The sequence below is a fragment of the Corvus cornix genome, chromosome 2, assembly GCF_000738735.6.
Source record: "Corvus cornix cornix isolate S_Up_H32 chromosome 2, ASM73873v5, whole genome shotgun sequence".
NCBI lineage: Eukaryota > Metazoa > Chordata > Aves > Passeriformes > Corvidae > Corvus > Corvus cornix.
The window spans coordinates 113,911,035-113,934,856 of record NC_046333.1 but is presented as its reverse complement, the minus strand read 5'-3'; the positions used below and the strand labels follow the sequence as shown (position 1 = coordinate 113,934,856).

General features: G+C 39.8%; 1 protein-coding gene and 1 long non-coding RNA gene across 4 annotated transcripts in view; one reads left to right on the top strand and one right to left on the bottom strand.

Annotated features, from left to right (window-relative positions):
- Positions 1–58: 58 nt before the first annotated feature.
- Positions 59–2,040, bottom strand: NPBWR1 (neuropeptides B and W receptor 1). The gene is made up of 2 exons (XM_010401178.4): positions 1,957–2,040; positions 59–1,522 (listed from the first exon to the last, which is right to left on the bottom strand). The coding sequence occupies exon 2, from the start codon at positions 1,476–1,478 to the stop codon at positions 495–497; it is 984 nt and encodes a 327-aa protein (XP_010399480.1). The 5' UTR covers positions 1,479–1,522; positions 1,957–2,040; the 3' UTR covers positions 59–494.
- Positions 2,022–23,822, top strand: part of LOC104690393 — a 28,363-nt gene continuing 6,562 nt past the window's right edge. For 2 of the 3 annotated variants that reach the window (XR_002045782.2, XR_002045780.2), the window contains exon 1: positions 2,024–2,102. This is a non-coding gene — a long non-coding RNA (uncharacterized LOC104690393). Of the gene's footprint in view, positions 2,103–23,822 lie in introns of all 3 variants that reach the window. The other variant, XR_005601569.1, reaches the window with a different exon arrangement.

The window sequence follows — 23,822 nt, the reverse complement described above, 5'->3', positions numbered from 1 at the left end:
TTTGGGTAAGCAGGTCCTGCAGGTACGGAAAGAGACTGAGGAATCATTAAGCAGGACAGTTGGTAACACACTTTTATTGAGCTTTACAAATCACCAGTGATTGAGACAGTCACGTGTCTTGAGTTCACAAAACAATGCCTTGAAAAAGGGAAAAGAGACCTGTGGCAGCTCCAAACCTAGGTCAGAAAGCACATTAGAGAGAAGGAATGTAAAAAACCCAACAACTAACTAACTAATTAACTAACTAACTAACTAACTAAGTAACCAACCAACCAAAAACACAGGGCAAGGAAAGCAGTGCTAAGGAAATGAGTGCAGGACAATTGAGAAAGACGCACCAGGCCCCAATTCGTGTCTTGGGTAGTGAGACAACCTGAAGCCCTGTGGGCCATCACAAGGAGACTGGAGAGAAAGCACTCTCTAGACTGGAGTCATCCAGGAGAAGCAGGTGACTCTAGGAGGGACACAGGACAGGGCAGAGGGTTGAGCTGGCTTTATGAGGCGGATCTGCAATCTATCAGTTTGCGAAAGTTCCTCCGGAAACTGTCATCCAGAAAGGCATACAGGAAAGGGTTAAAGCAGCTGTTGGCATAGCTTAGGCTGGTGATGAAGTAGGAAATCTCAATGACGAGTGGAGTTTGTGGGATGTCCATGATGAGGGCCACCACCGCACTAAGGTGAAAGGGCGTCCAGCAGAACAGGCACACAGCCAGGATAACAACCACCATCACTGTCACCTTTTTTTTGGCTTTGTCCAGGGCTTTTGCATTGCAGTGGAGCTGCAGATGTCTCAGTCTGCAGAGCATAGTGGTGTAGAGGGTGCAGATGGTGGACACTGGGATGACAAAGCCTAGAATAAGGGTGTAGATCCAACTGCCTTTCCACCAGACACTCTCGGGGTGGGGGAACACGAAGACGCACTGGGAGCGCCCCTGCTCCTTGTGTATCTTAGCAAAGACAGTAAAGGGCAGGATGATGACAGTGACAAAGGACCAGACGCAGAGGCTCACAATTTTGGCTGCTCGGTAGGTGCGGTAGGACATCTTCCTGGACTTGGTGGTGGCCACCACAACGAGGTAGCGGTCAATGCTCATGACAGTGAGGAAGTAGATGCTGGAGAAGGTGTTGTATTGGTCTATGGAGATGATGAGCTTGCACATGAACTCTCCGAAGGGCCACTGCAGGAGCAGGTAGTCAGCAATGTTGATGGGCAGCACCAAGGTAAAGAGCTCATCAGCAATGGCCAGGTTGAGGATGAAGATGTTGGTTACCGTTTTCATCTTTGGTGCTTTGAGGATTACATAGATGACAGCAGTGTTGCCTGTCAGTCCCACAGCACAGATGACTGAGTAGATGACAGGCACCATGATGTAGTACCTGGGGCTAAGTGGAGGAGTGGACATATTCAGACCCCTATGTCCTCTCCCAGTGCAGTCTGCACATGAGGAATTGATTTCAGGGAGGGAGGAACTCTCCATGGCTACAGGAGAGGATGGCTAGGATCAGTGGTGGTGAGGATGACCTGGAAGTGGGGAAAAATAGGTGAGACCTCTGCTCTTTGCAAGGCTGTCTCCTCTGGCACATCCAAAAGCCAAAATCTCACATAAACTGCCCACCACCACCCTGTTGGGAGCAAAGGAAGATTACCAAGGGCTTATCCAGTAGCCAAGTGACCCAGAGGCTGCCCCTTCCCTCCTCCCACACAGGTGAGTGCCGTGCAGGGTCAGTGCTCAGCCTCGGGTTCCTCCGAAGTGACCGACCATCGCAGGGTGACAGCGCTCGCCTGGGAGCCCAGAGGTCCGACCCGGTCGCCTTCCACGCCGACCTCGGGGCGCCCACGGCAGGAGTCCTGCCCTCTGGGGGAGCCGGTGTCCTCGGTATGCTCCCCAAAAAGCAAAACCCACCCCGTTCCCGACTGCACAGAGCACTTTGAAAGTGGAGCAAGGATGCACTGACCTGTTTCAGCCTGGCTGCGGCGGTGCGGCTCCCTGAGCGGCGGGATGCGGTGCTGGGTCCGTGCAGGACGGATGTGCCGGTGCCCCTCTTTGCTCGATCCTGAGAGTTACAGCCGTGTCCGTCTCGATCTGGGCAGCAAGAGACAGGTAACGCGAACAGCAGAGAGGATGGTTTAAAAGTCGGAAGCTGGGGCGCTGGAAAGAGACTTATGCGTTTGTTTACCGGAAGTCACATCTCTTCCCGAGGTCTGGCAGTGCAGCAATGGGGAGAAAAATCCCAGCTGTAGGTGGCATCTGCTGGTCTCGCTGTCTCTGAGACCTCAGTGCTCAGCGCCTGCCTGGCCCCGGGACCGTCCCGGCGCGGGGCGTGGGCAGCGTGATGCTGTACATCAGGCTCTAGCAACATGAACGAGAGGAAGATGCCCCTGCTTATTGAGGGGGGGTTGGACTAGATGGCCTTTAAAGTTCCCTTCTGACCGAAACTGATCTATGATTCTGGCATCTTGCCAGGAAAAGGTATTTTTCACGGGATTCAGAGGCAGGATGGATGAACAATAGACCCTATGCATCTGCCTGACACTTTGACTCCTTCATGCTGTGCTAGCAATAAACTGGAATATAACCCTGGGAAGCCAATCTTTTTCAAGAGGATAATTCAGCTTTCCTGATTATCATGTTTGGGTTTTTTTTTTCTGAAAAGTACATGGTATAAAATCTATCTAACTTTAGTTTCATTTTTGTTGCCTTTTCAATGACAGAATTCTATGGGCTTGCAATACATTTGACAAAATTTTTGCATCCCTAAAATCAGAAGTGCAAACAACTTCTTTTTTTTTCTTTTTTTTTTTTTTTTAATGCTACAAGCAATACTGACCACATTCATTGTCAATAATTACTAAAAAATTACTAATAATGTAATATATGCATCTTTTGGCAAACTGGCATAAATGTTTATTATCTGTAAGCTAATACCATGGAGAGAGATAAACACAGCCTGGGTCTGATTGTCCCATATTCTGGTGCATAATTACCTAGATCAGCAGGATATCACCAATCTTAAAACCCAAGCAAATAAATTATTAAGTAAATACATGAAAAAGGACAAGAAAAGTACCTTCGATTCATTGTAACTATGATTTTTTGTAGCTGTCTTATTTTATTTCAGATTACTAGCTACATTGTATAGCAAATGATACTTCACCATACAGAGCACACTCTCTGCTCTGTGATTCTTTATTTCCTTTACAGAAATACTTGAGAATAAAAGGTGTTCACACTCTTGTGTGCTCCCATGAGAATGACATAAATACTGTGCTGCAGGCTCCTCATGGAGTTTTGCTTCCCTTTTTTGCCTATAGTTTCACAATCCAAGTAATGAAAATGTCACCTTTGCTATGGAGTTTATTAGAAGCTAGCATTTGAGTCAGGTTTTGTGACCTAAAGTCTTAGGCACAGTTGTCTGAAAGTGAATATAGCTTTGGAAACTCAACGTGCTTATTCCCCATACTGCAGCAGTAGTATGACAGAGGTGCCCTACCATGCTGAGTACCGAGAAGTTTCTTGGGGAATTCTTCCATACTGGTCCTCTGTAGGCACTTTCTTGGTAACATGCAAGTGCTGGAGGTGACCTAACCTTAATGTGTGCAAAAGTTTTTTCACAGTAGTGTTTGTACCCACCTTTCAGTTTATCATTGCCTGAACTGGGAATCTTCTTCTTCCCAGAAAAAGATCCCCTAACTTTAGCAATAACTTTACTCTGTGGAGTTAATGTCTGGGTTTTTTGACTGTGTCAGGTCAAAAATGCAATTCTAATAGAAAACTGACTAGGAGGAATCTGCATTTTTCCTCTCTCTTGGTAGCCAAAGAAATAGATTTTGGGCCTAATAAACCTCCGATGCTTATGTGGACTGCTGTCATTACTCAGGGAATTGTAGCTGTCTGTACAGCACACCTATAAACAATTTGCCTCTACTGTCATTGCTGATATTGATGTAATGTTTGAAGGCATCAAAAGACATCAGGTTTTATACACAGCCCTCAAAGTAATTATTTTCCCCTTTTATAACATCAGTTTCCCAGAAAGGCAGTCAAAGGGCTTTATAAGTTTATAGCTGACTACTATAAACCTAGAAATTCTATTTTTCTGTGAATATGTCCAAGCCACAGCATGTATCTCAATGTCTCAGCAGGTGCACAGACCATCTTCCTTTCAGCTGAAAGCAAAGAGAAATGAGAAATGTTAGGAATAACCTGATGACTTCTACAAGTTGAGACTGTCAGGATTGGGAAGTTTAGACTGATAGCCACAGCAGCTTCTCTAGGAGTCATTAAAAACTGTAGGCCAAATCCAGCTCTTGGCCAATTAACTATGACCCCATTACCTCTGGTGGAACTGTGCCTGCTGACAAAGTTGTACCAGATGGTCATTTGGCATGTTCACAGTATATGAGAAGACAGTGATTTGTAATCATCATCATATGTGTGTACAAAATATCTCTGACTGTGTTTCCTTCTGAATACTTTAAGCAGTTTATGCTGTCCTAGTTAGAAGTCATATGTCATTTTCTTTGAGCAGTTTAAATCATAATTGGCTCTTTAATGTATTTAAGTATCGTTATCTGGTGACCTAGATGAGCAACAAACGAGAAAATGACTTCATGAATTGCCACTAAGAGCTGAGATTTCATCATAATGATGACGTACCTTCTCTGTTCATTTGATCCATGTTTGAATTTTAGAGTATATCCTTTTCTCCTGTGGGCTAAATGCATGTGAGAGAGATCCATTTTAGTGGTGAACTGGGTCAGTTTTGAAGAACTTCCATCATCTCAAGTGGGGAAAAAGGCGCCACATAATTTTCTTTGCAGGAGTGCCTCATCAATCAGTACAGAAAATAGCTCAGTAGTGGAGCTAGGGTGCAGCTTCTGCAATGCACTCATTTTCTGCCTTTGGCACTGACTTATTTGCCAACACAATGCACAGATGTGGAGGAGCTCAAAAATTTTCACGAGAGTCTCCTTCTGTGACTCCTGCCCTTGAGGGAGAAAATATGTTGGATTAATAGAGCTATTCATTAGGTATAAAGGACTAAACTTGCCAGGTGACATCAAGATCAGACTTCTCTACACCAATCTTCACAAATTCTATCAATCTTTTCAATCTTGCATGAATCCTTTCAAAAAACATCCAGTGATGGCAGAACCACAGCCTCTCCAGATAATTTGCTCTATAAAATCTGTTCTTCAAACCCTGACGTTTTGTTGTGATTGTAAACACTTTGGTTGTTTTCCTGCCCCAAATGGAAGCTCAGAACAGAACATTTTCTGTCCCCTGTGATGAGCTTTTCCATGTGTGAACACTGCAGTGTCTTTTCTCTAGAGCTGACAAACACAGTTCTTACTGTCTTTCCTTTTGCCTCATCTGTTTGAGATCAGAGGACCAGTTATTTTCATTTGGTCCATGGTTGGGTTTTTTTTTTTTTTTTGTTTTGTTTTGGTTTTTTTTTTGGTTTTTTTTGTTTTGTTTTGTTTTTTGTTTTTTGTTTCGTGGTATGTTCTATTGGGTTTTTTTGGAATTTATTATATGCCCTTTGTCTGTGATAGTATCAAAGCAAAGTTTCACATCAGTAAACAAGGCCTGTGGCAAAGCTTCAGATTGTTTTGATTTAGCCAGGGTTGGCAGGCTTCTGCAAACTCAGTATTTGGAGAAATAGAGAGTCCTGTGAGGTAGGACTGGAACACTGGGAAGCTGTTATGGGAGGATATGTGCATGGTGTCTTTTGCACTGCATTACTCAGCAAGTAATCAACCTGTGTCTATCACATCTTACTGGTTTCAATTCAATATCACCCCAGTAAGATGAGCTTGTGTCCCACAGACTGAACTAATCTCTCTGCCTGTGTTCCCCACAGCTGCATTCTGTGGGAGCAGCTGACTTCTGGCACTGCATCAGTGTGAATAAGTGTTAGACCTCAGTGTGCTGGAAGGGCACGCAGGTGGTGAGCAGCTGAACCATGCAGGCCTTAGAAATAAATTCTGAGCTCTTTTAAAATGTGATTGGTAGCAGTGAGTTTTTTAAAACAAAAGAAAACTAAACAGCTTGTTCTAAACCCAAGTGTGTGTGTGTATATATATATCTGTGTGCGTATATGTAGTTAATCAGTACAATATGAGTGAAGCATAACAAGGGTAATTGAAGAGAAGCAAAAGCAGTAGCTGAATAATAATAAAATAAAAATCCAACAAAAACCCCTATGTGCATGTTTTTGTTGCCTTTGGGGTTTGGGGTTTTTTGTAATAAAAAATTCACTAAACTTCAATGTATTCCTCACATGTCTTTGTCTTTGTTATCTATTTGTGAAAGAGAATGTCCTGCCTAAGTCAGATGAACTTAGCAATTCTTTTAAATCCATTCATTTCAATAGGTTCTTACAAACTTATTGATGGGCTTATATTAGACTCTGTGCTTGATGTAGTGGGAATCAGTTCCATAAATTCCTCATTGACTTTGCTATTCTAACATGAGAATTGGAAGGACATTTAAATTATCAGGGAAAAGGAATCCACTTGCAAGACAAAAAATTAGCAACAGAACAGAAGTAACTGCAATACAAAATGCAGCTGTCCAAACTTGATCAAAACTTCTGGAAGACTTGAGTGCTCTTCAGCCTACAAATGATGAAATAGAAATTCTGCTTTTTATCTTTGCTATTAAGGTCACTAACTTATGGAATTACTGTTCTCCAAGGCAGATCTTTAATAAAAACCCAACGAAACTGTAAGATATTTAAGATCCTCTGTACAAGCTCCAAAAAACTTGTTCGAATTTTTAGCTTTGCCGCAGTGAGACATCACAGCCAATCCTCTTACTGTTTTCAGCACACAATCAAGGCTCCCTGGGCAGGCTCTCCGGCATTTAAAGAACACTGTTGGGCACTATGAGGTTTCTTCTTATATACCAAGTCTATCATGATGCATCACCACTCCTCCTACCTGATGGAAACACAGTCAAATGAATTTGCTTTTTCCTTCTGCCAGACTTGTCAGTGCATGCAAACTCGCACTCTTAAACTGTTTCTCATGTGCAGCTGGGTTTCTTAGCTCGCTATTAAAGCTCTCAGATTATAGGACTGAATTAGTGTGTAACTGTCACATAACCTTTGTAATTCTCCTAAGAAGAATTTTGCTGCTGAAATGTGGCAGCTATTTGGTAAAACTACTCCAGAAAGGTCATAAACTTGTTAAAGATTGATCAGCAATTGCTGAAGTGCAGCTCCATAATTGATAGCATACCAGATCTTCTTTCTTAACATGCTGTTTAAATTTCCACAGCATGCACTTTGATTTGTCTGATATTATCCATAGCTGGTGTCTTCAGTCTAGAGTTTCACATACATCTTCTTGATTTTTATATTGGCTTTTATTCCAAGTATGTCTATATTAACTGAGTGTATAATAAGGCACAAGGACCAACAAAGTCAGTACATCGTATTAATGAAACCAGTGTGGTGTGTTTTGGATTAATCTTTTAAAAAGCAATCTGTAAAACTGAGGGTAAGAGGTAATAAAATCTCCATCTGTTAACCTTGGAATGCTGATGAAACATAGAGAATGGGACATCCTTTTATATATGGGTGTTACTACTACAAAGATTGTTCTAAGTTAATAAGTCATAAAAAGGAGTAAGAAAACATGTGGGAGAAACCTCAGGTTCAAGAACACCCTTTCAAAGACAAGGCATCAAAGAATACATTCAATGTAACCTTCACAATATTTTGAATTTCATTTTACTTATACAATTATAAAAAATTTTCTCAAATAAGGAACAAAGTATTTTTGGACTGGATTGGGAAAAAAAAATCCATATATAGATATGTAAATCTTGTTGGAAAGGATAAATAGAATTTTGATATATCAAAAGGATATATGACAAGTGTGTCAAATGCAAATATTGAGCCAGAGTGGGGAGGGGAGTGGTTTTCTTTTTAGTAGGAGTACTAAACTGGGAAATACCATTCCTAAACCACAACATGTTATTGAGCAAAGTACTAATGTGGCTGCTATTATTGAACTTGTCCATGTATTTTGGAAACAGTTCTGATCTTAGGTTTATCACCTGTGTAAGGCCCATGTTTCCGTACTTGCTGCATTTAATGTCTGTTTTCTTGATGACTCCCCAGGCAGTCCAGTAGGTGCCAGCTTACACCCTCTCTCTGTGTTTTTTTGCTGTTCCAAGCATGACATTTAAACCTCAGTTTCCTGTGGGACAAGTACACAGCTGTCTATGAGGAAAGCCCCTCTTTCAAACTATCTAGAAACTATCCCTAAGTGTCTAAATAGTGTGTTCCACTTTATATAGGGAAGATTGCATCGATGTCCATACAGTCTCAAGAAGTGGTGCATTATCTCAAGGTCCACAGTGTGATGATGCTGCCTGCAGCAGGAAAGCCAGCCAGGAGGGTCTGCGAGCTTCTCTCTTTCATCCCTGTCTGCTCTGCAGCCATGGCTGCTGCTTTATCATTTGGTTTTTAAGTAAGCGAAGTTTCCCACAAGTTCCCACCACTGAGCTACATCATCTTCAAAGAAAACACCTAAATTAGACCTTTGGCAGCTGTGGTGTCCAACTTCACACTAAGACTAGCTGTTGGTGAGCCTTTGCTCTTAACCATTGGCTGGCTGCATTAAACACGACACAGGAGCAGGAAGACACCAGTACTTCATATCTCAATAAGTAATTTTGCAGGAGAACAATTTTGTTATTGCAGACATTTGTTTAAGAAATAGTGCAAATAATTAATAATATCTTTTAAATATACACATAATAAAGATATTTAAGTGTGAAAAAAAACATCAGTGGGACTGCTTGGGGCTGAAGGCGAATAAAAGCTTCCTACTGCAGAAAAGCTTGTTGAAATAAAAATCAGAGAGCTGGGCAGAGCAGCAAATACTGATTATTGGATATAATGATGAAACTACATGGTGTGGGTTTTTTCTTTACAACATTTATCGAGCCAAAGTTATCAGTCTCAGAGAGTTGAGTTTTCCTTCAAACCTTTTCTACCCCACTGCTCTCCCATTGCTTTCCCTTTAGTTAAGTGTTCAAATAAAATACTTCCAAGCTTTTTTTAGTCTGTGAACCACCGACATCTGGCACTTCGTGAGTTGTTTTACTCCCTTTCCAGAGGCAAAGACAGTCATCTCTGCTGGGGCAAAGCCAACTCTGGTCTTGGGGCTGATGCTTAGCTTTCATCTGCCTTAGCCATGATGTGTTTATCACCACTTTCAGGCTACAAAAAGCCTTCCCAGAATCAGGAACATTATCAGAACGCCCATGCTATTCAAAGCATCACAAAGCATGAAGAACAAGTCTATGTACCTCTAAGGCAATGCTTTGGCAATACAATGTAGGAGAAGAAGACAAAAACTCTTGTAGGCTTTTAGCGAGAAAACCAACCTCAGAGATGCTTAAAAGCAATCCAGAGATTTCTTTTTTGAACTACCCCCCAAAGTAAAATAAAATTTAAAAAAAACACCAACCCCCCCAAACAAACAAACAAGAAACCTCCCAAAAAAACCAATTCATAGGCAGAGAGGACTGGAAAAAAACTAGAAGAAAAGAGGCCTATGAAAAGAAGTTATCACATACAGTCTGATTTTTGTGGGATGGGAAAGACAGAAGGTCAACTTTGTAAAAGACATCCTATTAAGAAATCATTTAAACAGTGAAATGAAGAAGCAGCATCTACATCTTAGACAAACATAAAACAGGAAAACAAAGAAGGAAGGAAATCATAGTGCCTTTATATATACAGAGGAACTTACAGATAGTCTCCATTTCCTGCCTAGATTACTGCTTAGATGCTGGTTAATTGCGGGGGTACAGGTGATTTCAACCACTGTCTCCTCAGGAAAACACAAGCAACCAGCTGTGGTGTTAGCAACCCAAGTTTAGCACGTAACTTTCAGTCATGGTGAGAACCCATGAGTCCCTTGTTTTGTCTTTTGCATATTTTCCCCTCATTGGTTAGTATTTTGTCTTCCTGTTTTATGTATGAAGTTATGTATATTCATGTTCCTTTTTTAATATGTATTAGTTCTAGAAAGTTCCTTGTTCCTCGACGCCCCATTGGATCCTTCCCTGAGTCCCTCCTATGTGTTGTCCCCATTGGTTCCCTTGCTGTCACCTGCTTGTCTCTATCCCATTGGCTGAGATCCCTTTCCCCGCCTATTCTGTACCCAGTATAAGATCCCTGGACCCGCCCACCAGTTGGCCTCTTCGTCCCTGTCGTTTCACTGGAGTAAACCTGCGTGGAGCACATACAGAGAGTCCCCTCTCTTTCTTCTTTGCCTTCACCTGTGTGCCTGCCTGACAGCAACAGGGAGATCCAGCCCCTTTGGGTGAGGAGCTCTGCCCCGTTTTCATCGTATGCTGGGCACTGAGTGCCGCCTTCCAGAGGGGTTTCAGCGTTGACCTCTGGGCTTCTTTGTGTCGGCACACGAGGGGTAAAACCCCCTTCTGTCAGCTCCCAGTGGCTGGAAACCCCTATAGCTAATGAATGATTTCTGTATGTGAGCTGAAATGCAAGGACTTTCTAGCACTTCACTCAGAAAACTAAAATAATTTCTTCTAAACTCTTCATGTTACCATTAAACTTTGTGCCATGCAAATAGCAAGCACCATACTTGTTGTTTCATGCTTTGCTTGTGCATGCACTGTTGATTACTTACGTTTCCAAGACTCTGAAGTTTTGAAATACTGTTACCTATTTTGTGACGAGTGCCCTTGGCTGAAAACTTTTCATTACTTCTTGACTGCAATTCTGTTGTCTGTCTGTGGCTTCAGCCTGGCAGTCACAAGTTTAATTGCTCTGGTAAGTGACTCATGTATTTGTCGCCTGAGGCCGCTTGGTAACTAGGCCCACATCAATTTTCACTTCTTTGAACAGTTCTAGGTCTATGCCAAGCCTAGACACAGACTATTGTTCTTCAGTTTGCCATATAATCACAGGAACACTGGCATTCTCAGCTGCTGGGGGCTAGGCCAACGCAGCCTTGTGTGCACGACGGTGGTTTTAGGTAAACTGTGGTTTCTATGGGATACATTATTCCAACCTGCTGTTCTTCCCACCATGTGTAAACACAGAGCAATATGCTTGCTGATGGACTAATATACCTAAATTGCCAGCTGGACTGCCCTAGCCTAGGAATACTTCTATCCCCGCCCCCGTCCTATCATTTGAGCAACATGGAAGGTGTCCCTGCCCATAACAAGGGGGTTGGAACTAGATGATCTTTAAGGTCCCTTCCAATATAAACCATTCTATAATTCTGTGATCAATTTTAAGTTGTGTTTCTTCTTGTGCTGCCTGTTTTAATGTCTAAATAAAAGTTAAAAATTTTCAAGGTAGAGTGGGGAGGGTTGCAGTTAATTGTGAAAACTAGTATATTGTAGAGAGCCAGAGGAGTAGATTTGGACCATTAGCATTTCTCAGAGACAGCTCAAACAGGAGGATCTGCCTCAGTCAACCTCTTGATACAGAAACAGGAGTATGTTCAACCTGTGTGCTGCCCTTTCTGCTGATAACTCTTTTTACAGGACAAGGAATGAGACAGTTCAAGCACTTCCATCTCTAATCATGGTAGCACTAACACAGATGGAGCTTCCCAAAATAGTTGGCTTTTTCCTCTCTTAGTAAAAAAATGAGAAATTCATGACATCCTCAACTCAATCTGGATAGCGCCAGGCAGCCAGGAATTCTTCTGGAAAGAATATCTCAGGGCTAGCAAGCACAGAATTGATTTAAATCTGTCCTTAGGACCCATAATGTTGCCAGCCAGTATAAAGAGGCAAAAAAGTCAGGCTTGTGGCCAAGACTGTGAAAAATGGGTACATCATTAACTATTCTGATTTGCAGTAGAACCCAGCATCCAGCTATTTCTGCCTCATATTGAATACTCAGGTTTTGAATACTCCCTTTCTTTTTTTCCCTAAGTACTAAAATATAAAACTTTAAATTGCAGAATGCAGTAATTGGCATGCAAGCAAACCTAATGTGGGACTTGCAATGTGTAATTTTTGTGTCTGCATGAGGAAAATGAACTGTTATCTGGAGTTATTTATTACTTTTCAGACACTGAGGCCTGTAGGAGTGAACAGTGAGTATCCTTAGTGCTAAATCCTGTCTCCAAATCATTGGCTTGAGGAGTGCTGCCCACTAAGAATGGTCCTTGGCCTCTTCTGAGCAGTGCCAGGGAATTGCTTTGGAAAAGTGGCTGGCCCAAGTGGACAAAACATCAGGGAAAGTTCATAATGATGCATCACATCAGGGAAACTTCAGATTGAAAAAATAATGTTGTTGGTGGAACTATTTCCCTTTCTAAAAGGAATAATTAATTTTGGTGAGATTACTGTTTTTCTGGGTGCTGTTTAGCTTACATGTGTCCATGTGTGTGGAGCCATAGGCCTGGAGTCCATGTCTGTCAGCAATGAACCCAAGTGAGAAATCTGACAGTTCTGTCTCTTTGCCAGCCGAACTTGTTCCTTGCAAATTCTGATCTGTCATTTATTTCAGTCACAGGAAGTGGGATTCTTATATGCCTGGAATATGTCCACATCATATTTTAGCATTGTAAAGTAGGTAACATGAACTTTTCTTTCCTTTTTCTATAGTGAACAGTATGATAACTATAATACTCTAGAGCACATCAATGGTGCCTTGTTTAGTCAACTGCAATAGCAGAAGTTTTTTTGAGGTTACTTGAGAGTGCTTATGTGAACAGCTTAAAAACAGCTTGAAAATTGTATAGGGAGTAGGTAATGGGAGCAGCTTGAACTCTGAAGACCCAGGCTGATCACAGTTGGGATTGTGGAGGAGGTGGTCTGAAAGCTTTCTCATGCCAAAAGAATCTGTTCGCACCTTTTTTTTTGGTTGCAAATGAAGCAAGTTGAAGGCAGAAGAGGTGCCAGAGTGTCTCAGAGTGGGAAGTGGGGATATAGGTCAGGGAGGAACATGACTGAGCAGGCGGGAGTATTTGCTCCAGATCTTTCTCTCCAACATGTCCATGGCTGTTCTTGGTCTCACCTTCTTAACCTGCTGCATGAAACTTAGATCAAAAGTCAGTGAGAACAGTAAGTCAGGTTTCTCTGTGAGTCTGAGGCTCCTTGGAAAAGCTACCTTCACTCTGACAGTCCTTGAAATCTGCTTATCTTCCTTTCTGGTTCTCATTTTAGCACTTTCTTTTTTTCATGTATTTTCACGTGTTCCGTGTTACCAAGTCTCAAGTTTTTCATGATTTCTAAAACTTTGCTTCAGCCCCCTCCAAGTAATCCTAAAGATGATATTCCCTACTCGATGCCCACAACATTGCCATAAGAAACTCTTAATTTTCTCTGGCTGCTAATTCTAACCAGTAAGACATACTTACAGTCTTTGGAACTTCACCAGGAGCATAAAAGAACCTTACAGACCTCTCAGATTTGTCTCACCAGAGGGGAAAGGATATATTTACATATATTTAAAAAATCATTACCTTATTTCTGCCACTTTTTAGCCATGTTTCCAGTGAGCCAGAGTTCCACAGGAATGCTCAGCTCTCAGTTCTGATGGAATTTGATATGAAAATTCATAAAGAAGCCCTTTGTTGCCATGTAGCTTTGGAGACATGGAGTACACTGCCCACAAGGGCTGCTACGTTGGCTTGGCTGGTGCCCAGCGCAGCATCAGTGCTCTGGCACTGCAGGGTGTGGTCTACCCAATTCACTGGGGCAGGCAAGACTCGTGGCTTTGCACAGGTGCTGATAACCAGGGGCCTGTCCCACAGAGCTGCTCATCAAATGGTATCCTGTGAACTTGAGGAAGTGAAGGAAGATGGCAGGAGACTTGGGTGAAGGCACAGAGGGAAAATGGGGAATATGTTCAGTTTAGCTGAAGCTGGGGATTTATTCTTAGAATAAATTACGTCTTAGCAGGGGAAAATTAAGCTAAGGTGGTAAATGCCAAGAGTTTTCTTCATTCCAAGATCATGTATTTTTCCCGTGGTCAGGATGCCAATTCTCAAGGAATCTTCAAAAAGTGTTGCTACTTAACATGTCCACTGGGGCATCAAATGTATCACACAGAAGCAGATGAAAAAATCCAGCATTTTTTTTACTTTTTGCCAGATTCAATATGAAGAGACATCTGTTCCATTAGTACCATTATCAGCAACTACACATTTCATATGTTCACATTTGCCAGCTGCAGAATGAGAATACCAGTGAATAATCATTTTTGTTGCTTGAGTGTGTCCGTGGCATCTTAAATTTTAGCTCCTTTGGAGTGTGTGAAGGTAGGGAGAAAAAAAATCATGCTTAAATTTAGCTTAATGAAAAAAATTACTAATGTCTGTGACTTCAATGAGGCACAGATGATCAGGTAAAAGTATTTACCCTGCACTTCAGCAACTAGGAAAATTCATGATTTGTTTAATCTATCAACCAAACCAGCGTTTCCAACATAGGCTGGTAGTGACTTTAAGGCCAACATAGACTCTTCCAGAGGACTTCTTGATAATAAATTATTATTATTATTATTATTATTATTATCTGATAAAAATAAATCCATAAACAGCTGAAAAAATATTGACAAGCACCGGCCAGTACATCTTTACATAAAATGTGAAGATATGTGAAGGCATAATATTGTGCCTTTTGAGTCTCAGTCCTTATAGACTGCAGTTGTTCAAAGCTGTTTAAAAAGCTTACCCTAAATCCATTCTTACTTTTCCCAAGAACCCATCCTTGTGCTTGCCAATCTTTGGGAACAAATACCAGAACAGACTTATACAATCCTCAGGGAAGGGGAGTAAGGATGTAGCCTTTAATACTTGTATGATTATTGAATGGTGGTTAAAGCTAGACAGTCTCTAGTTTTATGCTTTTGGTTAAATAATGCTGTGAAATGCAGCAAGACAGTGCCTAAGAAATAAATCCACAAATATATATTGATCTTTGTTTATAATACAGTAAGATATCTTTTGAGACAGAACTGTTAAGGTGTGATTTCTCTGGCTTAGTGTGTTCTAGAGGTAGAAATACTAAACTGTGGATCTGCACATTGACTGTCGGTTTCAGATATTGCACTAATTCCAGATAACAGTTAACTTTCCTTCTGCAGATGAAATGATTACACACTGCTTATCCCAAATCAGTTTTGCTTGCATGCCAATTTCTGCATTCTGCAAGTCATAGATTTTAGTACTTAGGGGGAAAAAAGTCCTGAGCCAAGTAGGAATTAGCTACTTTCTGTGAAGCCCCACTTCCATCAGTACCATTTCACGCCCGGGGACAGGGCAATGGACTGCAGTGCTGAAAAGCCCCAGGATGCAGTTCTTGTTTCTCTTGAACAATACCCGTTCCTAAGGTTAATAATAGTAATGACAACCCTAACTGCACTAGGTGGTGAGCACATCTAATTTGGACTAGAAAATCCCTGAGATTTCAGGAAATATGGGAAGAACTGTGCAGTTGTGCAAACATTTCTACATCAGGAAAGTAGCATGCATTGTACCATGCTGGCTCCTGTCAGTAAAACTGTGAAGGAAGACATTAGACCCCCTTAGCTTCACTAGCAAAGCTACATCTCTTCTGAAGCTAGCCTTTCTGTTAACTAATTAGACATTTCTTACTAGTTCTGAAGGTATTGATTTTCATTTCTTAACCAAATCAAACCAAAAAACCTTGACATCTTCAAAGGAGAAACTATTTTAAAAATACCTTGTTTAGGAATTTGTTTCATATTTTGAAACCACAAAGAAGTAAATAATCTTTCAAAACATTCTTTTTTGCACCATTCAAAACAACACAAAGCCTTAACAAACAAAACTCAAGAACTTTATTATGGGGACAGACATTCTATACACCTGTAAAAATCTCCAGTGAACTTCACTGAGCTTCACATGCCCACTGAATCTCAGTGTACCCTACTTGGATTGAGGCAAAAGGAAATCAGTGGGATCCATTCTTCAACCAGCTTTTTTTTAATCCATTGTCCCCCAGTGCAGTGACTGTGTGCACTCTGTCATTGTCCATCCTTATCACCTTGCATGTGGACTGATGGAGTGCTTCCACAGTTGCCTCCTAGTACACCATTAATCCAGGGTGAGAACAGTCAGATGCAATGTCCCTCATGTAAAGTGATTGATAGTGACATTTGTTTACCACATTGCCAAGCTCTTTTTAATATTCTGCAATTTGATTTTCTCTGTGGTTTTTATTGTCTTCCACTCTGATTTATTAATTAATACTTTTGATAATGCTCCTTCATGTTAGTCTTCCACAGAGTGAAATAAACAATAATGGAAACTTTAAGGGTTTCAGTGAGTCTTGAGGAGGATTAGCCTTAGATACAGAATATCAGAGAGCCACATTCTGGGACTATTTCAGACTTGGCCCCATTCATGTCTTATTCACCTTGCACAGATGCTCCCCATGTACACTTTCTTTTCTACACCAATTATGATGGAAGTGAAGTTTGCTTGCCTTCGAATGCACTGTGATGTAAAAGACCATACACAGCTGGTAAAGCAGATAAGGTGGCCTGTGTAAATCCATTTGAATGTCACAGTTACCCATGCCATGCATGCTGGGATTCGTATTTCCAGGATTGGAAACAGCAAAAGTCCTGGAATTAGCTAAGTCAGTGTGTGTAAAAACACATTGCAGAACTCATCCTTGGCTCAAGGCAGCACGAGACCTACATTTAAAAATTCACTTTAGAGTGTGTTGTACCTTCTCTTGTCTTTCATACATCTATTTTTTTTCCCTTTTATGAATAAAATAAGGAGGGATTCATGGCATTAATCATGCCCAAACACAGTGCTGTTTGCTCATCACTAACAGGTTCTACTTTTTCAGTTGGATGATTTACACTAGAAATAAATAATCCTCTTGTCCTGAAAAGATTGCAAAGGAAACTGTCATGTGCTAAAACCAACATTATTCTTTAGCAAGAAGCAAAGTAGTCCATAACTACTTGCTGTTGGATGGGACATGGCTCTGCTTACTTTTTTGTCTTTGGAATTTTCTTTTCCTGCTGGAAAATTTGCCTTCTCTCATGTCCAATTATTTTAACATAAAATCACCTTTTAAAATATAAAATATTATAGTCTAGGAAAATCTAGAACTCTTCATAGGGAGTGTTTCTGTTTCTAGAACATCTAGATTGACCTTACCCAAAAGCAGCAATACTTAGCTCTGTTAGTATGGTAATTGCATACCACTGGAATTTTTAATCTAAAAAAAAAGTCAAATGATTGAAAAATCTTGAAATCCTACCCACCCGCCCCATACATCTCAGAGTTTTTCCACTCACCATGTTGTGAAAAATAATTTATTCTTGGTTTCTTGAGGCTTAGGGAGATGTTAAAATTTTGCCTTCTTTTCCACCAAAGAAAAGCATCTTATCAGAAAATTTACACTTTTTCCTCAAAGGGAGTACCATAAAAGTATTGTCAAGGGAGCATGTATCCGTGATGATCAGCAATTTACCATCTTTTGTTCTCAGTTTTCCCTTCAAAGAAAGTAAAATAATTGTTTTGCCTAATAGCTAACTTTTTCATGAGACAAAGATAAACTGCAATATATTAAAACCAGGTTTTTAAAATACTTAAATTACTTAATTAATACCATAAATGACTTGTTAAAAGTATTAGCTAAACTCATTTCTGGCAAACCAACATCTTCAATGGAATCATGTTATTGATAACATATTTTCATTCTAAATGCAAACAAGAAATTGCGAAGTATTTTATAGGGAGAGGTAAGTTACCGATATCTTTATTTGTTCTTTTTTTGGCTTGTTTTAAATTAAGAAATTAAAAGCTAAAAATTAAGAAATCTGTCAAGACTGAATTTCACAATCTGCACGGGATTAAGGAATACTCACATTAATATCTGCAGTTTCCTCCTTTTAGCTGCAGAGTGGTTGCAAATTCTGAAGATGACAGTGCTGAATCATCCTTTCAAGTCCACATTAATTTTGTGGTCCTATTGGAATTATATTCATGCAAAGATTATTTTAAACCTTTGGTTTTTGTTGTGTGAGAACCACAGGATGTCATTTCTTTACTGTAACTATGGCCATGCTGAAGACACGTTACCAGGCTGAATGGGCCTCCGAGCAGACCCAGACCAGCTGCACTTACACTCCTTGTTCCTAAATATCCAGTTATGCAAATAAACATCTCTTCAGCAAAGCAACAGAAACGAGGTGTTCTTCAGAATTATATAACCCTATTAATATTTTTTTCATTAATCATAGATTAATGTTCAACTATGGGTTCATAGCATGAATATCTAAAAAGGATGGTGGTGGTTGTGAAGTTTATGTATTTTCAAGGGAAGCGAAACTTCTGCCTTTTACATTTTCTCACTCATTATTATACAACCAAAAATAGCTTAGAATTTGAGTAGAAGAAAGTATTTCATGCTGCAATTTTGAAGTATTCTAAAAAGGGGAATTTAGAATAGGTCATTTTATTATTATTCTTACAAAAATAGAGATCAGTATTGATACTAGTTAATGAGAAATTGTCACTTTTACATCAGTGGATGTTGAGAAAATAAAGATATGGCTATACTTTTTGTTATTTTATTCTTCCATAATTACAGATGATGTTGCAGTGAAATAGAGCAGTTTTCAATAGCAATTGAAATGTCCTTTTATTTATTAATTTATTAATCCAGAATTTAAACAAGCTTTTCTGTAAAATAAAAATGCAAAAGTGAGGAACAAATACTGTTGCCCTTGATGAAGCCTAGACACAGGACTGTGTTTTTGAGTCTTATTAGTCTTGCAGGCTGACCACTCCAATTTAATCAGCCTCCTGAGTACAAAGAGTAGATTGCTGCCAAGCAAAGGTTGTTAAATCTGCACTGTCTGGCTTGCAACTCTGAATTCAATGTCTGTGTCTAGATAAACAGGGCTATTTGAACCTGACAAATTTATCACCACCCAGCTACATATGTTTCTAGCAAGCTGTAACTTGATAACTAGAGCCCTTTTAAATCACTTTTCAAATCAAATGAATGATTTTCTATCTCCAAAACGAAGATAAAAAGGTAAAGATTGGTAAAATACAGACATCAGTCTTTTAGTGTAGGATCTCTCTGTCTGCACTTAGATTACCTTTTTTTCCCTAGTCTTTTGTTATAGGATATTTTAGTGTGGTTTTGATTAAAAGTAATTTGCTTCCTTGCTCATTCTATCTGTGCAGCAAATGAATGGTCCTCTGAAACTTTTCATATGCTCTACAGTGAAGTATTTTGCAGATATTCTCAATTTCTTTACAATAGCTCTCAAATAGCATTTCATGGAGAAGTTGTGATGCTGGAGATGCCCGAATAGGCAGCTGGGTGATGACAGTTCTTCAGACTTTCAATGTTTTTCTCTCACAGTGATATTCTCTAGTAGCATTACAAATTATTTTCCAAAATAGCATTTGCCACAGTTGTGTTTTCTGGCATTACTTATAGTTGGATTTTACTCAGAGCAAGTTGAAAAGCAAGGAAAGCAAAGCTTTGTTTGAATGTTCTTTGTAGTGCCCATAGCTGTTCCACAGGCTGCAAGTTATCAACACCACTATGGAGCTGTATGGGAAACCAAACCCTTCTTATCCGTATGCCCCAGAGAACAATTGCTCAGCAATCAACTGTGGATAGAAAATAGTTAAAATGGAAACCTGGTAAATAAAAAAGAGTTTGAAAGTCAAATACACAAACCACTCTATGGTTAAAAATGAAGGCTTTTTCCTTTCAGGCTATTATACTGTTATAGAACTGAAACCAAGAACCCATCATTCAAGGTGTCATCATTTCAGTTTGGTTTGCTCTTTTCCAGATATGCAAAATGTCCAGAGTCCAACAGCAGCACCTAGAGTGGGGTTGTTGGAGGAAATTTTTCTTCCACACCTTTACCTGCACACTGGTGCAATGTGTAGGCATTCAAGTGATGCTGGAGCCCACTCTAGACTGCTTGGCCAACACTTTAAACAGTGTGCTCATTCTTCCTCTTCATGGCCTCAGAGGGAAAAAAAAAAGTAGGTCATAAAAAAGTCACTAGAAGACATCTTCCCAAGGTATTTTGACAAAGAAAAGAAGTCTTACCTGGTTTGATACTTCTGGGAAGAGTATTGGGATATCTATAGAGAATGAATGGCATATTTTTGTCCTCAGGCCTCAGAACCAGAATAATAGGACAGTGACTCATTTTTAGAACAACAGCTTGTCATATCTAGCCTTCCTATTGTTGAAACAAACTACTGTTTTGTTATATGATTAAAAATGAAGAACACTTGCCAGAAAAGAATATTAGTTTATCATACTAAATACCGGAGCTTTAGAATCACGGAAATAGGTTTCTTTCTTTAATTATGAAGCTAAACTTGACACTGAGGGATTACTCTGAGTCCTGTGAGGTGACCAGTAGCAGGTGTTTTCTAGCAGGAAGATGCAGAATTCTTCCTTCAACTTCAACAGATTAGTTGCCTGAGTGTTTTTTTCTGAGGAGCATCATATCTGTAGCTAGGTGAAAGTAGTACCCAGGTACTCGTATGGGTCTGGAAAAGACTGGCAGTCTGGATTTTCTACAAGCAATTATATTAAATCCTGGAAACTCCAGTCAGAGTCAGTAAGTCTGGCTGTTTTGGTAGGACTTGCAGCCAACCTGGTTGTTGGGAGGCCTCTTACACAGAACCAGTCAATAAACCAGTGCTGCTGTTTTTAAGCTGGAATAGTTCATTGACATCTTCCTGGATGTTCTGAATTCTCAGTGAGTATCCATCACCAAAGCAGGAGTTCCTCTGAATGTTAGCATTACTTTTCTCAAAGGATCACCTGAGTTTTCAGCATAAAATACTTGCAATATTTTTAGTGTGGCAAGAATATAACACCATAATTTAGTCAGATACATATTTGTCTATTGCTACATTTATGTGTCTTTCTATTCTCTTTATTGCCCAGCTATAAATCTTTATATTTACACTTTTTCTTTGTATCAAAAATGAAATTTAATGGGACTTCCTGTGAAACAGAACACCTCACTGTGGCTGGGGCTTTCATGAACATTCTGCTTTTGCTGTGGAACAATTCCTATGAACAGATTTTTCAATATGACTTGCAGGAACAGATTGTACTATGTTGTTTGAGGAAAAAAGAAATTCTCATTAGAAGCCAAAGTAGTTCATGGGATAAAATTTAAAAGGTGAAAAGCATCACTGGGTGCAATGCTGAGATCTATTGCACTCTCCTCAGCTAATGTGAAAGTTACTCTGATGTGCTCATCTCAGCACTCAGAGCTCAGGCACCAAACCATCATTTGGTTTAATTTCTCCACAGCCCCCATCTGTCACAGCCCACTCTAAGGCTGAACAGCACAGTCACACCATCTCCTGCTCCACAGGTCAATAAAGTACTGCCTACAGGCAGTGATTTACCATGTTGTTATTCTTCAGTAATTCAAAAGATTCAGTCATGTTTTCATAGGCAAACAGATCTGTTGCCAGAGTTTCATACTGTTTTCTAAGCCCTGTGCTCCTGTGAAGCATAAACTCAGCTCGGCTTTAAATGTTTGCTCTTCAAGCCTTTCTCCCTTCTGGGACTGGAGTGTCACTGGGGGGAGACTTGCACAGTTTTGAAATGGCTGTATGATATAAATTGGCATAAATTGAGCTGGTGGCTTGAAAGAAATATTTGTGAATAATGTAGCATGCTTTACTCAGTATTTTGAAAGTTCTGGAGTGTTTCTTATTCCGACACAAGAAATAGAACTAGATACATAATTTTCACGAGCCTCAATTACTTTAGGGGCATTGTTGAGGGTGTAGTGGTATTAGATAACCACATTGGGAAGTAACATTTGTTCATTATATGTCAATATTAAAATCACAGAATAAGAATTACGAGGTATCTAATGGGACAAATGTTGGAATAAGTTTCTCATTATTTCTATTTAATTTCTTTTCAAATTTAGTTAAAATTAAAGTACAATAAATCTGTACAACGCACACTAATGTAATTTTAATTTCCTTACAGTATTGTGTCTATCTGTGTATCTAATATAGGCACATGTAACTCACTAAATACTTTGAGACTGTGTAAAACCGGTGATCTTTTGATCTAGGCTGTAGATACAATATGTCTTTATTTTCTACTCACTTAAAATCTGAAACTTTGAATGTGTGTTAGCTTGCATGTTTGCTAGGCATATATCCTGAATTTCTTGGGACTTGATTACTGTGGCTGGACATCAGGAGCCAAGGTCTAAGTCTCACTGATCTATGCTGCTGCATCAGTGGTTGTACACTAATCTGTGCAATCAGTGTCACAGCAACAAGCTCTTTCACTACATGTCAAAGAATTACTTCACCAGGCTAAAAACTTAGGGGGGTTAGAGGGGCATCTCAGAACCTTTGTCTTCTTCTGGGTTCCACAGTCTGCTGGACTTCAAAAAAACCCGTGGTAAATAGATAACATAAACTCTCTGGAGTTAAACAGTCAACATTTGAAACGCCAATTTCTACTCACATCTCTCTTGTTGGTAGCTACCCAATTGTGTGTGTATGGTCCCACCAGGGAGCAAATGAGGAAACATGCAATTATCATCTGTGCCCTCAAACCAGTTCTCTGCCTCTTTTCTCTCTATTTTTATTAAAACCTTTCTCAACTGTTATCACAGGTTTAGCAGCAGTAGAGCAGAGAGCCCTGAAGGATTTTTGAAACTAGGACATGCAGGAATTTCAGTCTCTTAATCATCATTTGCAGGAAAGGAAATTCCTGATGTGTTCAAGAAAAAATATTTTGGCAATGAGATAGGACAATCACTGGAGCAGGTGACCAGAGAGATTGTACAACCTTCATCCACTGGGGATGCTTAAACTTGCTTGGACATGGCCCTGATCAACTTGATATAAATTGGAAGTTTGATTTACTTTTAAAGTTATCCCTTATATATAACCTTATATAAGGTTTTGAATGGGGAGTTCTAGTGAAATCCTCATTTTTCTTTAATGAGGTAATCAACTTCTGCATTGAAACCTCACAGTTCTGCAACAAGTTTTGAAGAATATAATGAATTATTGAGAAGCTTCATAGAAAATGGCATGCTCCATTCAGGTGCCTTTGTAATTATATGCTATGTTTAGGAATATTTAACTTTTTGTGTGTCCCAGTTTTCATAGTTTCCATAGTAGAGGAGTAAATGGTGGTAAATTGTCCTCTTACCCTTTTCAAAAGATCATAATAAAAGGTCCAACTTTTTCATAAATGCAGTATCTGGAAAATTCTGGGGCTCCACAAGCACAAAGTTCATTCCTCCACCTAATAACTGGGTCACAGTTGTGTAGGGTATCACATGGTTGTGTCTGTCTGCTCTGAAATTCATGTGGTCCAGTTCACATCCTGTTTTTCTCTGGGATAATTTAATCATAGTGAAAATCCTCTTACATGTATGGCAGCATAAAACCAAAACCAGAATTTAAAAACCAGACAACTTTCTGACCTTAAATATTGATTCTTACTCCCAAAACACTATTCAAGCATACAACTCACTCTTTTAGTAACAATTGAGAATATTCACTCTACTGGCAATACTTTGTTTACAGGAAAATTACGGTGTGAAGACAGAATCAGGAACATAACTGAAAATGGAAAATATGTATGAACTATATATATATAGTATATTCTCTCTCTCTATATATAAAGGATGCTATAAAATACAGGGTTCTTAAGTGTTGGGAATTATTAAAGGATCAGGGACATGGATCATTCATAGAATTATGGGATCAATAAAAGAACTGTAGCAAGAGCCTGCAAGCAGAAGGCCTGTGTGTGAGA